The sequence below is a fragment of the Sus scrofa genome, chromosome 8 (genome assembly GCF_000003025.6).
Source record: "Sus scrofa isolate TJ Tabasco breed Duroc chromosome 8, Sscrofa11.1, whole genome shotgun sequence".
Taxonomy (NCBI): Eukaryota; Metazoa; Chordata; class Mammalia; order Artiodactyla; family Suidae; genus Sus; species Sus scrofa.
This window is the reverse complement of record NC_010450.4, coordinates 110,097,203-110,112,844: the sequence shown is the minus strand read 5'-3', so window position 1 is coordinate 110,112,844 and position 15,642 is coordinate 110,097,203. Positions and strand designations below refer to the sequence as shown.

The window sequence follows — 15,642 nt, the reverse complement described above, 5'->3', positions numbered from 1 at the left end:
ACATAGGATGATATGATAGTTATTTTAGTATGATGATCCACAGAGATCTCGTGGGACCTAACATTTATGCTGAGACCTGACAAGAAAAAACCAGCTACGCAGTGGTAAAGGTGGTCAGGTGAAAGGCAGAACAAGTGTAAAGATCCTGAAAAGCTGGTGAGCCTGCATAACGGAAAGGAGGACAGGGTAGCTAGGCCAAACCAATTTACCAGGTGTCTGTTTAAAATGGGACTTTTTTCTTAAAAGAAAATAATATGTTTCTTCAGAGTTCCCTAGTGGTCTAGAGGTTAAGGATTCAGTGTTGTCACTGCTGTGGCTTGGGTTTGATTTCTGGCCCAAGAACTTCCATATGCTGTGGATACAGCCAAAAAAGAAGAAAACAAAAAACAAAAAACAAAAAACCTAAAAATAAATAAATAAAAATTTTAAAATCTCAGCATCTTCTAAAGTCACGAATGAGACTATAATTTTTTTTCAGCCATGCCCATGGCATGCAAAAGTTCTTGGGCCAGGGATCAAACCTGAGCCACAGCAGCTACCCAAGCCACAGCAGTGACAACACTGGATCCTTAACCCACTAGGCCACCATGGAATTCCATATAAGATTATAATTTTAAAGTGATTACTGTTTAAAAAAAAATAGCTATATCTGGAGTTCCCGTCGTGGCGCAGTGGTTAACGAATCCGACTAGGAACAATGAGGTTGCGGGTTCAGTCCCTGCCCCTGCTCAGTGGGTTAACGATCCGGCGTTGCCGTGAGCTGTGGTGTAGGTTGCAGACGCGGCTCGGATCCCGAGTTGCTGTGGCTCTGGCGTAGGCCGGTGGCTACAGCTCCGATTCAACCCCTAGTCTGGGAACCTCCATATGCCGAGGGAGCGGCCCAAGAAACAGCAGCAACAACAACAACAACAAAAAAAAAAAAGACAAAAAAAAAAAAATAGCTATATCTGGTGTAAACTTCATTTTTTGCAAACTTTTGTTTCAATATTTTACTGTAAAAATTCAGAATCTACTAAATGAAACAAAAGTAACTAGACTTTGGAACTTGAGGTTATTTATAAAAAGAGTTTTAAAAAGGCACTGGATGGAGTTCCTTTTATGGCTCAGCGGGTTAAGAACCTGAATGATATCCATGAGGATACAGGTTGGATCCCTGGCCTTGCTTAGTGGGTTAAGGATCCAGCGTTGCCACAAGCTGTAGTGTAGGTCACAGATGTGGCTTGGATTCCACGTTGCTGCGGCTTCGGTGTAGGCCAGCATCTCAGTGGGTTAAGGATCTGACGTTGCTGGGAGCTGTGAAGCAGGTTGCAGATGCAGTTCGGACCTGGTATTGCTGTGGCTCTGGCATAGGCTGGCACCTGTAGCTTCAATTAGACCCCTAGCCTGGGAACCTCCATTTGCCGCAGGTGCGGCCCTAAAAAGCAAAAAAAAAAAAAAAAAAAAAAAAAAAAAAAAAATTCTAAATTAACATTTCTAAAATATATCAAGTCATCTCACAAAAAAATTAACATACCAAAGAAAATAACCTTCACACATCCTAAAGCGGTGGTAAAACTGATTTTTCTCTAATTCTGTATTTAACAATGTTGTCATTCATTTGCACTCCAATTAAAAAAACTCCATTTTCTCAGATTCTCTCAAGAAAACCAATTTAATCATTTTAAAATATTTATATCAGAAAATAAGTCACTCTTTATTATTCAGAGACTCTGCCTACTTGTTTATTTGTAACCCCCAAAACTATACCCTGGTTTTTGAGGTCATTTGCAGACATGCAGAAGCTACAAAAAACGAGTTGCCTGACCTACACATTCCCAACTGAGGTAGGACAAGACAACGTTCCGCCTTTCATGCTACAAACAAGTGTCCTTTTTGTGGTCTATTTAATACATTTTTCACATGTGGGGGCTTTTTGTTGGTGACTTTGCTATTTTAAAATGTTCTCTAAGAACAGTACTGCCTAGTGTTCCTAAGTACAAGAAGGCTATGATGTTTCTCATGTAGAAAAAAATTTTAAGTTTCATTCAGGCATGAACTACAGGGCTGTTGGTCATGAGTTCAAAGTTAATCAATCAACTATACTAAATGGAAACACATAAAATAAGGTTTTGTACAGATCAGCTCATGAAAACGTTCTGACTAGAGGTCTGAAGAAACCTAACCCTACATTTCTCCTAGAAGCAACTGCTTATTTTCAACTAATTCACTGCTTAGTTACTTTATAGAACTACCAAAAATAGACTCAACAGTAACCTCTTTTCTAACGTGAGAAAAAAAGAATAAATTTCCCAAAACTAAATTCTATAATTCCTCTATCTTCACATTAGGAATTTATATCCTACGCGTTGCTGTGGCTCTGGCGTAGGCCGGTGGCTACAGCTCCGATTCAAGCCCTCGCCTGGGAACCTCCATATGCCGGGGGAGCGGCCCAAGAAATAGCAACAACAACAACAAAAAGACAAAAGACAGGAATTTATATCCTTATATGATATTATATAACTATATCTACCCACATTTATTTTTCAAAAGTTTTTTATTTTTAATTTTTTAGAAAATAAATTATAACAATTGTGATCAATTTAACTACTTTTAAAAGAAATATTTTACTAGGTATAATAATTTATTCCTATTTTTCTCAGGGATTCCTTGAGATATTAAAATAGAGTTCAATTTTAACTTTTGGGTATCATAAAATACATTTTTCATTTATATTTAAGAGTACATATTTATGTTCTACAATACTGTTTTTCTTAAGAAAATGCTATTGGCAACATACCATAAGCCAAGTCAAAAGACCAATCAATGACATATTGAAAAGATATTTGCAACATATGTCATAAACGGCTGATATCTCATATGTAAAGAACTCTTACCATCAAAGTGAAGAAAAGGACCAACAATGATTAAAAAACGAGACAAAGAGTAGAGCAGATACTTCATGAAAAAAGACACACAAATGATGCTTAAACACAGGAAAAGCTCGATTTCACTTGCAGTAACAGAAATACAAATTTAAAATATACTCTCAGGGAGTTCCCGCTGTGGCTTGGCAGGTTAAGAACCTGACTAGTATCCACAAGGATGTGGGTTTGATCTCTGGCCTTGCTCAGTGGGTTAACGGTCTGGGATTGCTGCAAGCTGTGGTGTAGGTTGCAGATGCAGCTGGGATCTGGCATTGCCATGGTGTAGGCCAGCAGCTGTGGCTCTGATGTGACCCGTACCCTGGGAAATTCCGTGTCATGGGCACAGCCCTAAAAAGCAAAAAATAAATAGAATAAATAAGATAAAATATACTCTCATCTATTAGGTTGGTAAAAATTCAGAATTTGGCAATGCTATGGACAAACACGCATTCCCATAAGTTATTGGAGGGAAAAACAGTATGATTCCTTTGGGGGAATTTTGAAGTATGTAATAGAGATATATATTTACCCAATAACCCTACTGTTAGGAATCTGCCCTGAAGACACACTTCCAACAACATGCAAAAATTCTGTCCATACGGTTATACAGATACAGACATACACAGTAACTTATTGTTACATTATTTGTAATAGCAAGATATTGGAGACTAGTTGCATAAATGACAATTCATTCACACAGTAAAATATTACATAGATGCAAACAAATAAAATGAGGATGAGTTTTATGAAGTGATATGAATCAATTTCTAGGATATATTATTAAGTGAAAAGAAGCAAGGCGGAGTTCCCCTCGTGGCGCAGTGGTTAACGAATCCGACTAGGAACCATGAGGTCTCGGGTTCAGTCCCTGCCCTTGCTCAGTGGGTTAACGATCCGGCGTTGCCGTGAGCTGTGGTGTAGGTTGCAGACGCGGCTCGGATCCCGAGTTGCTGTGGCTCTGGCGTAGGCCGGTGGCTACAGCTCCGATTCAACCCCTAGCCTGGGAACCTCCATATGCCGCAGAAGCGGCCCAAGAGATAGCAACAACAACAACAAAAGACAAAAAGACAAAAAAAAAAAAAAAAAAAAAAAGAAGCAAGGCGCTAAAGAAATTATAGAGTGTGGTACCTTATATTAAATAAGGGGAAACAAGACTTTATACATGGAGCTGTTTATTTTTGAAAAAAAAAATAAAAATAAAACCACCCAAAACAAACAACAACAAAAAAACCAGTTCTCTTGTGGTGCAGTAGGTTAAGGATCTGACATCGTCACTGCAGCAGCTCAGGTTGCTGCTATGGTGCAGTTTCAATCCCTGGCCCAGAACTTCCATATGCGGGGGCGCAGCCAAAAATACAAAACAAAAAACCAACCAACCACAGGTATGATAAAATGGTTACCTACAGCAGGTGGGCAAGAATAGGATGGAAGGCATAAGAAAAGAATCTGAGTATATGTTTTTATATAATTTTGATTTTTGAGGGGTAATATTTTATATAGTCAGAAATAAAAATAAATCAACAAGGATGGCAAAAAGCCCTCATACAGAATATAATGGGAGTCTCCGTTGTGGCTCAGCAGAAACGAATCTGACTGGTATCCATGAGGACACAAGTTCAAACCCTGGCCTCACTCAGTGGGTTAAGGATCTGGTGTTGCTGTGAGCTGTGGTGTAGGTCGCAGACGCAGCTCAGATCTGTCATTGTTGTGGCTGTGATGTAGGCCAGTGGCTACAGTTCTGATTCAACCCCTAGCCTGGGAACCTCCATATGCTGTAGGTGTGGCCCTAATGTAATGAACTTAACTAAATTTAAATCAAATGATAACAATAATAATGCTAAAGAAATAAAAGTACCCAATAATTTTGGAACATAATATGCCAACTCTACACTCAGGATGTACTCTAAAAACAAGCAAACAAAAACCAATCAAAAAAACAAAAACAAAGCACACAAAAAAACTTCAAGACAAAGAAAAACTCCAAGGAATTTCTAAGCTTTAAATCTGTAAATATTTTGCTGTTTTCTTTTTAGGGTTCTGTGGCATATGGAAGTTCCCAGGCTAGCGGCTGAATTGGAGTCACAGCCGCCAGCCTAGGCTACAGCCACAGCAACACCAGATCCAAGCCACCTCTGCAACCTAGACCTAGGCCAAAGCTTGTGGCAATGCCAGATCCTTAACCCACTGAGGGAGGCCAGGGATCAAACCCATATCCTCATGGATATTAGCCGGGTTCTTAACTCGCTGAGCCACAAAAGGAACTCCTGAAAATTTTTTTTGCCAGTAGTGATATCAGTTTAACCATTCAGTATGCACTGTAGAACTGAGAAGTAAATACCCTGATGCTGCTTGGCACCAGGGCCCTCTCCAATGTAAGAAAAGAGAAATACAATTATATAATAAAGGAAAGAAAGGAAGAAATCTGGTTTAGAACTGGAATTAAGAGATCTCAATATGAACTCAAAAATATTTTTTCTAAAAAAGTATCTTCTAGGAGTTCCCCTTGAGGCTCGGCCAGTGGTAACAAACCTGACTGGTATGCATGAGGACACGGGTTCGATCCTTGCACCCATTCAGTGGGTTAAGCTGCCCTGAGCTGTGGTGTAAGTCACAGCTCAGATCCTGCCTTGCTGTAGCTGTGGTGTAGGCCAGCCAGCAACAGCTGCAACTCCAAACCGACCCCTAGCCTAGAAACTTTCATATGCCGCGGGTACAGCCCTAAAAAGACAAAATAAAGGATCTCCTAGCACTTGACCAAAAATACATAACAACAGGAATGGATTATAAAACACACACATACACATATTTGGTTATATGTGCCTACATATGCTTATATACATACATATTTTTGGAAGGAAAGAAATGGCTACTTCTGAGGAATAGACTGAAGGACTGTGGTAGGAATGAAATTTGTTTTTCACTATATTATCTTCTATTAGAATTGATTTTGCCAAGCATACATATTACCTATTTAAATACTATGTAATTCTTTAATGTAGCCTCCAGAGCAAACATCTTCTCATCCTTTGAACTATAAAGAGAACAATCCAATATAGTCAAGCCATTCTAACCTTCAGGACTGCTTTCTGGATCATACGTCTGCAGAGTTCCTTGTTGCTTAAAGGAGGTATGTTTCTTTTTCAATATTTCCAAGCCTTCTAAAGCAGTACTGTGTTCAGACAATGATTTTAATAGGGAAATGCTATTTTCTAATCCAGAAAGTTCTGAAGAATTTTTAGGAGTATTCCAGTACTGTTTGCTCTCTCTGGCAGTTTCTATGTCAGTATTGTCATGAGGTAAACTTCTAGTCCTTCCCAAATCTTCAGATTCCAGAATATGTGATTCTGTGTCTTTAGATATAGGATATTTTACTCCCAGAGGGTAAAACGAAGAATTGGAAACTTGGGTATGTGATTTATCAAGTGCAAGAAATTCTTCAGAGTGATTCTGACTGGCATTTAATAGTTGGGTGCCGTTGCCACTGCTAGAAGTTAATGGTAAAACCTGTTCAGTATTTTTGTGTAAGTCAGTTCCCATAATAAAAGGCTGAGGCTGAGCCTGTTGTGACCATGGATTGTTTTCAGGATCCTGATTAGTGGCTGTGTTTAAAGAGTGAGGGATATGTAAATTTGTGTTTATACTTTCATTTGGGAGAGAAGCAAAATCATAGTTAACTGTGACTTCCTGAGTAGATTTATTAGTGCCTTCATTACTACCTACATTTGCATCTTCAGTCCACTCTAAAGATGAGTCAAGATTGTTTGAGGTGTCACCGTACTCCTCCTCTATTTCTTTTCTAGTGTTTCCAGCTTTCCAAGGTCCTGTGTCAAAACCTACAGAAGTTTTATCACAAAATTGTGATAGCAGAGTCTCTTTCATGGAAAATGTCTCTGCAAGTCTGTCCCCACTAGACGTTAAGAGAGGCAAATGGTCACTGCCAACTTCTGCACAGTTTATATTCTCACAGCTTGAATTGTCTTTAACTAAAGTTTCCTTCACCCAACCCTCTGAATCGTGGGAAATTCTGCTGCTTTCCTGTGATTCCTCCTCAGAGTCACTGGTTTCAAAATTGTTCAGATTAAAAGTAATCTCCACAAGTGGTTCATGAATACTGTTCAGATTTTCATTATCAGCATTACTTTTAGAAAACATGTCAGCAATGCCATTAGAGACCCTAAAATCGTTACTTAGTGAAGATTCAATCTGCAGATGTTTATACTCCTTAGCTGGGGTTCCATACATGGTTATCTCCTGAGCTTTTTCTGTAATGAGAATTGATCCTTTTATGCCCATCTGGTCATTTTGATTAAAAAGTCTTTTATTATTTTCTTGAATGTCATTTTCTGATAATAAGCTGTCATTTTCTGATAATAAGCTGTCGTTTTCTACGTTGTCACAAGTAACTGGTAAGGCACTGCTTTCACAGAATGAAGGAAATTCTAATTTTACTTTTTGATTCCAGGATTGATCATTATCAACTACTGGCTTGTCTTCATTATACTTTTTTCCCTCTTCAGTACATGTTTCTAAAAACCGCATGCTTTTTTGCACCAAAGCGTCTTTCAAATTTAAATTTATATTACCTCCCTCGGCCTCAGGATTTTTTCCTGTATTATTTCCATCTACTGTAGAAGAATGTGTAGGTGAACTCTGTGAGGATAAATACATGGCCCACCGGCTTTTATTTCTCATGGTATTTTTTGATTGATGTTGGCAGTATAAACTTTCTGTGCTCTTCACCTGAGTGTGTTCTTCCTGTTCAATTAAGCACTCAAGTTTAGCAGGAATTTTTAAACTTCCTTGTGGTTGTATCAGAGGGAAATGTCCTGTAATCTCAGAATTTGGTTCTTTAGATGTACCAGTGGATTTGGATTTCAGAAGAGCCAATATCTGGGCTTTACTTCTAATGTTCTGTGAAACTCCTGAATTGTGAGATACCAAACAATCTCTTTTCATAAGCTCATCGGTCAGTAAAGAACCTGAATGCTTATTTACAGAATTGACAGTAGAGCAAAAATAATTTTCTTCACATAGCATTTCTGGGTTAATCTTGAAGGATGGAGTAGAGACAACCGAAGAAAAAGCTATGCCATTTCTCTCTCTGTCCTGGTTGTCAGGGTCTGTTGGCATATAATTTATATCTTTTTTGCCAACAGTAGGAAACAAAGGAGGTGTGCTGTAGACTGGAGAAAGAAAAACAGGACCAGCTTCCTTAGCCTCAAGTGAAGCAGCTGATTCACTATTTTCTGTAATAGCCATTTTCTTTGGCACTTGCCGTGGTCCTTGAAAACCCTAAAATATTAAACAATTATTAGCTACTCTATAATCTATAAAGATGTGAAATGAACTGTCTGAAAAAAGAAAAGGAATATGTATGTTTTCCAAAGTAAAATAGTAATAAAGATGCAAAGTTTGCTAACTTAAAATGCAAATTCTCAAAAAAAAAAAAAAGTAAAAACGCAAATTCTCATTTCTTTTTAAGATTAGGGTTTATGGAGTTCCCGTCGTGGCACAGTGGTTAACAAATCCGACTAGGAACCATGAGGTTGCGGGTTCGATCCCTGGCCTTGCTCAGCAGGTTAAGGATCCGGCGTTGCTGTGAGCTGTGGTGTAGGTCGCAGACACGGCTCAGATCCCGAGTTGCTGTGGCTCTGGTGTAGGCCAGTGGCTACAACTCCAATTAGACCCCTAGCCTGGGAACCTCCATATGCCGTGGGAGCGGCCCAAGAAATGGCAAAAAGACAAAAAAAAAAAAAAAAAAAAAAAAGATTAGGGTTTACTTCCTTTCTACCTAAGCATATAGTATAAAGTACTGTTTTAACAATTCAGTACAATAGCTTCAAAATTCACTAATTCTTAAAACAATCTTATAAATATAAATTGATTTATTATTTTCAACAGAGAAACTTACAGTAAATTTCCTTTTTAAACCAGCAGGTTGACACCCAAGGGACCGGCCAGAAGGTATAAAGCTCTTTGAATTTAATGGAGGTGCTCCTTTAATGATATCTTGTTTAACAGCTATGCTTCCAGCAACTTTAACCTCCTCAACTGTGATTAAGTATCGATCACTTTCTAAATCATCTCCAGGTTTCACCTAAATTTTAAAGAATATATGTCAACATCATATATAATTATTCAATTTTCTATGTGTTCCAATAAGCTTCTAGCACCAGCAAAGACACAATGGATATTCAATAGTTGTTGAACAAATGAATCAATAACTAAATTCTTTATTACTATGTACAGTTAACTATCAACGAGCTTTAAAAAATTCACTAATTTGTTTATTCAACAATACACATGAAGGACCCCATGAGGACTTTTGTTACATGCTAGAGATACAAAGATAAGCAAGAAAATATGCCTCCTCTCAAGGACTTCACTTAGAATCCATAAAACTTAACTGCAATTTTTATAATTAGAACTATTAAATAATCAGTCATATATCTATAAATTAATGTGAATTAGATACACACATAATTACTACAAATTATAAATTGCTATTTAAATCATATTCAAAAAAAGCATTTTTAATCACTTTAATATAGTACTTGCCACCATTTCTGACTGCAGCATAAAAATAAGATTATCAACCTGCACAAAATCTGTATTATCACAGATAATGTGTTTAATTTTTAGTCATGAAATAATTTTAAATGAAATAATAATAGTAGTTGTTAACACCAACAAGCATCTATTAAATTAGGGCTTTTCCTAGACCTTCTTTTCTTTGTGTGTGTGTGCTTCACTTTTTATTTATTTATTACTCAATGAATTTATTGCATTTATAGTTGTACAATGATCATCGCAATCCAATTTTATAGGATTTCCATCCCACGACCTTCTTTTGATAAGTGTAAAAATTTCACATCTCTGAGTTCCTGTTGTGGCTCAGTGGAAATTAATCTGACTAGTATCCATGAGGACCCAGGTTCGATCCCTAGCCTTGCTTAGCAGATTAAGGATCCAGCATTGCCGTGAGCTGTGGTTTAGGTTGCAGACGTGGCTTGGATCCTGTGTGGCTGTGGCATAGGCCAGTGGCTACAGCTCTAACTGGACCCCTAGCCTGGGAACCTCTATGTCATGGGTGCAGCCCTAAAAAGACAAAAAAAAAAAAAAAAAAAAAAAAAAAATTCCACGACCACTATTAAAGTCATATAAAATTTAAAAATAAGTACCATGGCCAAAATCAACATGATGATATGAATAGGCATTTTAACACTTTTAGAATCACTGTACTAAAACTGCTAGGCACTTTACATAAAGTCTATCTATGGTCTACATTTTATAGCAAAGAAGTTAAACATAGAGGTTAGATTAGCTAGGAAGTATGTGAAAGTGGGAAATGAACTTGGAACAAACAGTTCTAAGATCCTTATTCTTTACACTAAAATATGCTTTTAGTTACATTCCCTTCCTTTTTCCAACAGAGGAAAACACAGAATATTTGAGAAAATATTTTAAGTAGGAATGATCTCACATAATATACCCCACTGTAGTTCTCTGCTTATCAAAACCGTATAATAGAGTCAGAGTCACTTTCCTGGTTTAAATTCCAGGCTAACCACTCTAGCTCTGTGAATGTGGACAAGTTACTTAACCTTCCATCACCACACTCCTAACCTATAAGAATCACAGGGATGTGTAAAGAGTCAATGAAACAATACCTAAAAGCTTTTGGCAATGTCTGGCTAGTAAAAAAATGTTCAATAAATACCAGCTATAATTATTAGTATTAGTACCATTACTATACTATTTAATAATACTCATAAGGTAAAAGGTCTTTTAACAGTAACTTAAAAATAAGATACATTAAAATACCTCAAGGCACTTAAGAAATAAACTCTCCAAACACTGTCCTTTGTCATCATATAAAATGGCCTAAATAAAAACAAAACAAATGTTAAAGACATTAAAATGGGACACAATGTAATTCTGCTTTTCTTAAACATCTTCAAAGCAAATCAGAAATTGTTATATAGGACTTCTCTCATGGCACAGCAGGTAAAGGATACAGCATTGTCACTGCAGTGGCTGGGGTTGCTCCTGTGGTATGGGTTCTGATTCCCGGGCTGGCAACTTCCACATGCCACAGGTGTAGGAAAAAAAAAATCCTTTTAGGAGTTCCTGTGGTGGTGCAGCAGAAACAAATCCGACTAGGAACCATGAGGTTGCAGGTTTGATCCCTGGCCTTGCTCATTGGGTTAAGGATCCAGTGTTGCCATGAGCTGTGGTGTAGGTCACAGACACAGCTAGGATCTGGTTTCACTGTGGCTGTGGTATAGACCGGCAGCTGTAACTCCAGTTAGACCCCTAGCCTGGGAACCTCCATATGCAGGGGGTGTAGCCCTAAAAAGCAAAAGAAAATAAAGAAAGATATCCACATTAAAAAAAAAAAATCCTTTTATAAGTACATCATGTAATGAAAGGATTACCTACTTTGTTAACTTATATTTAAAAGTTCAACTATCTCAAATGTTTGTAAGTATCCACTCAGTATGTGCAAGATAACAAAGGCACGCACATAAAGAAATTTAAGAATTTAATCCCTACAGGAGACTCTTGGAATGGAATTAGGGAGAAAAGAGAATTGGAATGAGTTAGAGGTGGCAAAACAAGAAACAAGATTAGTAAAGAAAGTATTGTAATGGAGTGGTTTGAAGGATCTAGGTGATGGTTAGTGCTTGAAATAAGTCTTGATCACTGGGATAAGACTATTGTTTAAGAAGCATGACGAATAAAACTTATTGAATATGTGCAATATGGAAGAAAAAGAAAAATACAGTGATTATCATTTTCTGGCTTTCTCCTCTGTCTCTCTAGCTCTCTAGCCATTTTTCAAGTGTCTTCTCCACTAGCTCCTTAAGCATTGCTGTTTCCATCACTTTGGATAATAGGTGGCGGGTTCCCTAAAATATTAAACTCAGAGTTACCACATAATCGAGCATTTCCCCTCCCAGGAATTGTGCAGAGAAATGAAAACAGTGTTCACGAAAACTTGCATATAAATGTTCACAGGAGCATTATTCATAATCCCAAAAGGTAGAAACAACTTAAAAAGTTCATCAATTGATGAATGGGTAAACAAAATGTGACATATCCATAAAAAAGAGTATTAACAATAAAAAGGAATAAAGTATTGTCACATGTTTCAACATAAATGAACCTTGAAAACATGCTAAATTGAATAAGTCATTCACAAAAGACCACTTACGGTATAACTCCATTCATGTGAATAGTCTAGAATATGCCAGTGTGTTGAGACAGTATTGATGGTTGGTTAGGACTGAGGGTTGGGTACTGGTTAGTGCCTTTACGGGATTTCTTTTGGGGGTGACAAAAATATTCTAAAAATAGACTGTGGTCATAGGTGCAAAACTCTGTGAATATTCTAAGAACCATCAGACTGTATACTTTAATGAGTATATTTAAAAATGTATGAACTGTATCTCAATAAATCAGTTTGAAAATTTGGTATTTCTAATGCTCAATCTTTCTCTTCTATTCTTTACATTCTATAATCCATTGCTGAGCAGTATCATCCACACAAATCAGCTCATGTCACACTTCTGTTTAAATCCTTCCAAAGCTTCCACAGCTCCCAAAGAATAAGACAAAAGTCCTTACAATGGGAGTTCCCATCGTGGCACAGTGGTTAATGAATCCAACTACGAACCATGAGGTTGCAGGTTCAATCCCTGGCATTGTTCAGTGGGTTAAGGATCCAGCATTGCCGTGAGCTGTGGTGTAGATCGCAGATGTGGCTCAGATCTCGCATTGCTGTAGCTCTGGCGTAGGCCGGCAGCTACCCCTCCGATGGGACCCCTAGCCTGGGAACCTCCATGTGCTGCCAGTACAGCCCTAGAAAAGACAAAAAAAAAAGTAAAAATTTGTTGAATAAATGAATGAATCTATGCCAAGAGCTTCAAATATCTAAATGCCAAGTACTTCCAATTTATATCAGTAGCCCAGAACTGTTTCCTGAGTTCTAGGACCTTAGAGTCAACTATGTTGAGTTTTTTTTTTTTTTTTTTTTATTTTCCCACTGTACAGCAAGGGGGTCAGGTTATCCTTACATGTACACATTACAATTACAGTTTTTCCCCCACCCTTTCTTCTGTTGCGACATGAGTATCTAGACATAGTTCTCAATGCTATTCAGCAGGATCTCCTTGTAAATCTATTCTAAGTTGTGTCTGATAAGCCCAAGCTCCCGATCCCTCCCACTCCCTCCCCCTCCCATCAGGCAGCCACAAGTCTCTTCTCCAAGTCCATGATTTTCTTTTCTGAGGAGATGTTCATTTGTGCTGGATATTAGATTCCAGTTATAAGTGATATCTATGTTGAGTTTTTTTATAACCCTGCAACTTCAGTATATTCAAAATGGAACTCAGAATCTTCACTGTTTCCCCTAAACTTGCTTTTCTTTTTCCAGACAGCCTATCTCATTACTATAATTGTAACACAGAAAGCTGAAAGTCATTCTGGATTCTACCCATCTCCCATATCCAAGAACCTTAAGATTCTATAATAGTCTCAAAAGTTCTCTCTAATCATCCTTCTCCACTGTCAGTGCTAATGCCTGCTTGGTCAGACCCTCACCATTTTTGTTGACATTACTCTATAGCCTCTTTATTATGATTCTAATTCTTTACTGGCTCCCCAAGATGAGCACACAGTCTTTCATAATATGGCTCCTACCTACCTCTTTAGCTGTATATTCTACAGTTTCCCAACAGGGGCCCTTTGTTGCAGCCATACTGACTTGTTTGTAGTTCCCCAGATATATTTCATCTTGTTCCATATTTCCACACTGTTATAGCTATGACACCATCTTCAGACACTCTCCCTCCAACGTATCAATTTTGTTAACAAAACAAATATTCAAAAAAACACTCTTCATCTGGAAAGACGTCTCTGGACCAGATTATGATGTCCCTCCACTGTAATCTCATAGAACTGTAAGCATATCTCTGTACATATTTTAATCCTTAGGCTCTTAGGTAAAGATGAGATAAAAGTTCCTCGAAGACGAAAACTGTTTTTAATCACTGCATGCTTAAAATGTGCCAGCTTCTGTGTTAAGAGGTTTGCTTTCTTTTTTCTTTTTTTAAAATATTTTTGGCCACTCTGCGGCATATGGAGTTCCCAGGCCAGGGATCAGATCCGAGCCACTGCTGCAAAGGATCCTTGAACTGGGCCAGGCCAGCGATAGAGACTGTGCCCCAGTGATGCCACCCAACCCACTGCACCACAGTGGGAACTGCTATTTGTTTTCTTATTTAATCCCTAGGATAATTTTAGGAAGTATCACTTTCCCTATTTTACAAAGAAGAGACTATAGGCCCGGAGAGCCTAAATAACTTGCCAAGATTACAAATCAAATAAGTGAAGAGCAGGATTCAGGCTAATGTCTATTTGACAATAACTGCTCTCCTACATTGCTTCCATATGTCTTATTTGAATTTTCCCACTGCTTACCAGCAATTTATCTTTACTGGATGACTCAACTAATGAAAGATGAATAACACTGACAGTAAGAATTTAAATACATAAAGAAAAGGCATTACTTGCAAGAAAAAGAGTGTAAGCAATAGTTTATATTAGCGAAGAAGGGTATTGTCTAGGATATGAGATTATTAATTTCCCTGGATCACAGAAAATCTCTCTGGAACTAACTTATATTTATCTTATTTTCCTATAACCTACCAGTGCAAAGTATGTAATGAATATTCAACAAACATGCTATCTTTGAAGATAAAGTTAGATAATACCACAAGCACAACCTTAATACTTAGAATTTCATACTAAAAGAAGGCATGAAAGATAGGCAGAACCCAATCATATGTCTTTTTAACATAACACAAAATCAGTAAAATTTTAAAGACTTGGTGCAGAAGTTCCCATTATGGCTCAGTGGAACAAACCTGACTAGTAACCATGAGGATGCGGATTCAAACCATGGCCTTGCTCAGTGGGTTAAGGATCCAGTGTAACCATGAGCTGTGGTATAGTAGCAGAAGCAGGTCAGATCTTGTGTTGCTGTGGCTGTGGTGTAGGCTGGCAGCTGTAGCTCCGATTGGATCCCTAACCTGGGAACCTCCATATGCCATGGGTACGGCCCTAAAAAGACAATAATAATAATAATAAAGACTTGGCCCTAACTGAATAGGAAAAACATAAAAGGAAAAAGTTTTACAGAACAGCACTGGACAGTAAAAGATTTGAATTAGTTTAAAATTATCTAGCTTGTTCAACTTAAGATGACTAAACATTAAGCTAGGATTCAACTAAAAGTTAAACTAAACTAGGAGTTCCCATCATAGCTCAGTGGTTAACGAATCTGACTAGCATCGATGAGGACACAGGTTCAATCCCTGGCCTTGCTCAGTGGGTTAAGGATTCAGAACTTCTGTGAACTGTGGTGCAGATCAGCAGCTACAGCTCTGATTCGACCCCTAGCTTGGGAACCTCGATATGCCTTCGTGCGGCCCTAAAAAAAAGTTAAAAAAAAAGCAAAAGTTAAACTATTTGTAAATTTAGTAAGATCTGTGAGTTTCCATTGTGGCTCAGCAGGTTAAGAACCTGACATAGTGTCTGTGAGGATGCAGCTTTGATCCCTGGCCTTGCTCAGTGGGTTGAGGATTCTGTGTTGCTGCAAGCTGCAACGCAGGTTACAGATGTGGCTTGGAACCAGCATTGCTGTGGCTGTGGTGTAGGCCTGCAGCTACAGCTC

The 15,642-nt window shown here is 38.0% G+C and overlaps 1 protein-coding gene and 1 long non-coding RNA gene across 9 annotated transcripts in view; one reads left to right on the top strand and one right to left on the bottom strand.

Moving 5' to 3' along the window:
- LOC110262172 overlaps positions 1–9,994 on the top strand; it is a 64,437-nt gene extending 54,443 nt beyond the window's left edge. The window contains exons 2-3 of the long non-coding RNA XR_002346828.1: positions 5,903–6,030; positions 8,838–9,994. This is a non-coding gene — a long non-coding RNA (uncharacterized LOC110262172). The remainder of the gene's footprint in view (positions 1–5,902; positions 6,031–8,837) is intronic.
- Positions 1–15,642, bottom strand: part of ZGRF1 (zinc finger GRF-type containing 1) — a 78,167-nt gene that overhangs the window by 55,242 nt on the left and 7,283 nt on the right. For all 8 annotated transcript variants that reach the window (XM_021101662.1, XM_021101661.1, XM_021101665.1 and 5 more), the window contains exons 4-6: positions 10,728–10,787; positions 8,815–9,000; positions 5,975–8,195 (exon numbers count right to left, since the gene is read on the bottom strand). In XM_021101662.1, coding sequence (XP_020957321.1) covers positions 5,975–8,195; positions 8,815–9,000; positions 10,728–10,787 — 2,467 coding nt within the window. The remainder of the gene's footprint in view (positions 1–5,974; positions 8,196–8,814; positions 9,001–10,727; positions 10,788–15,642) is intronic.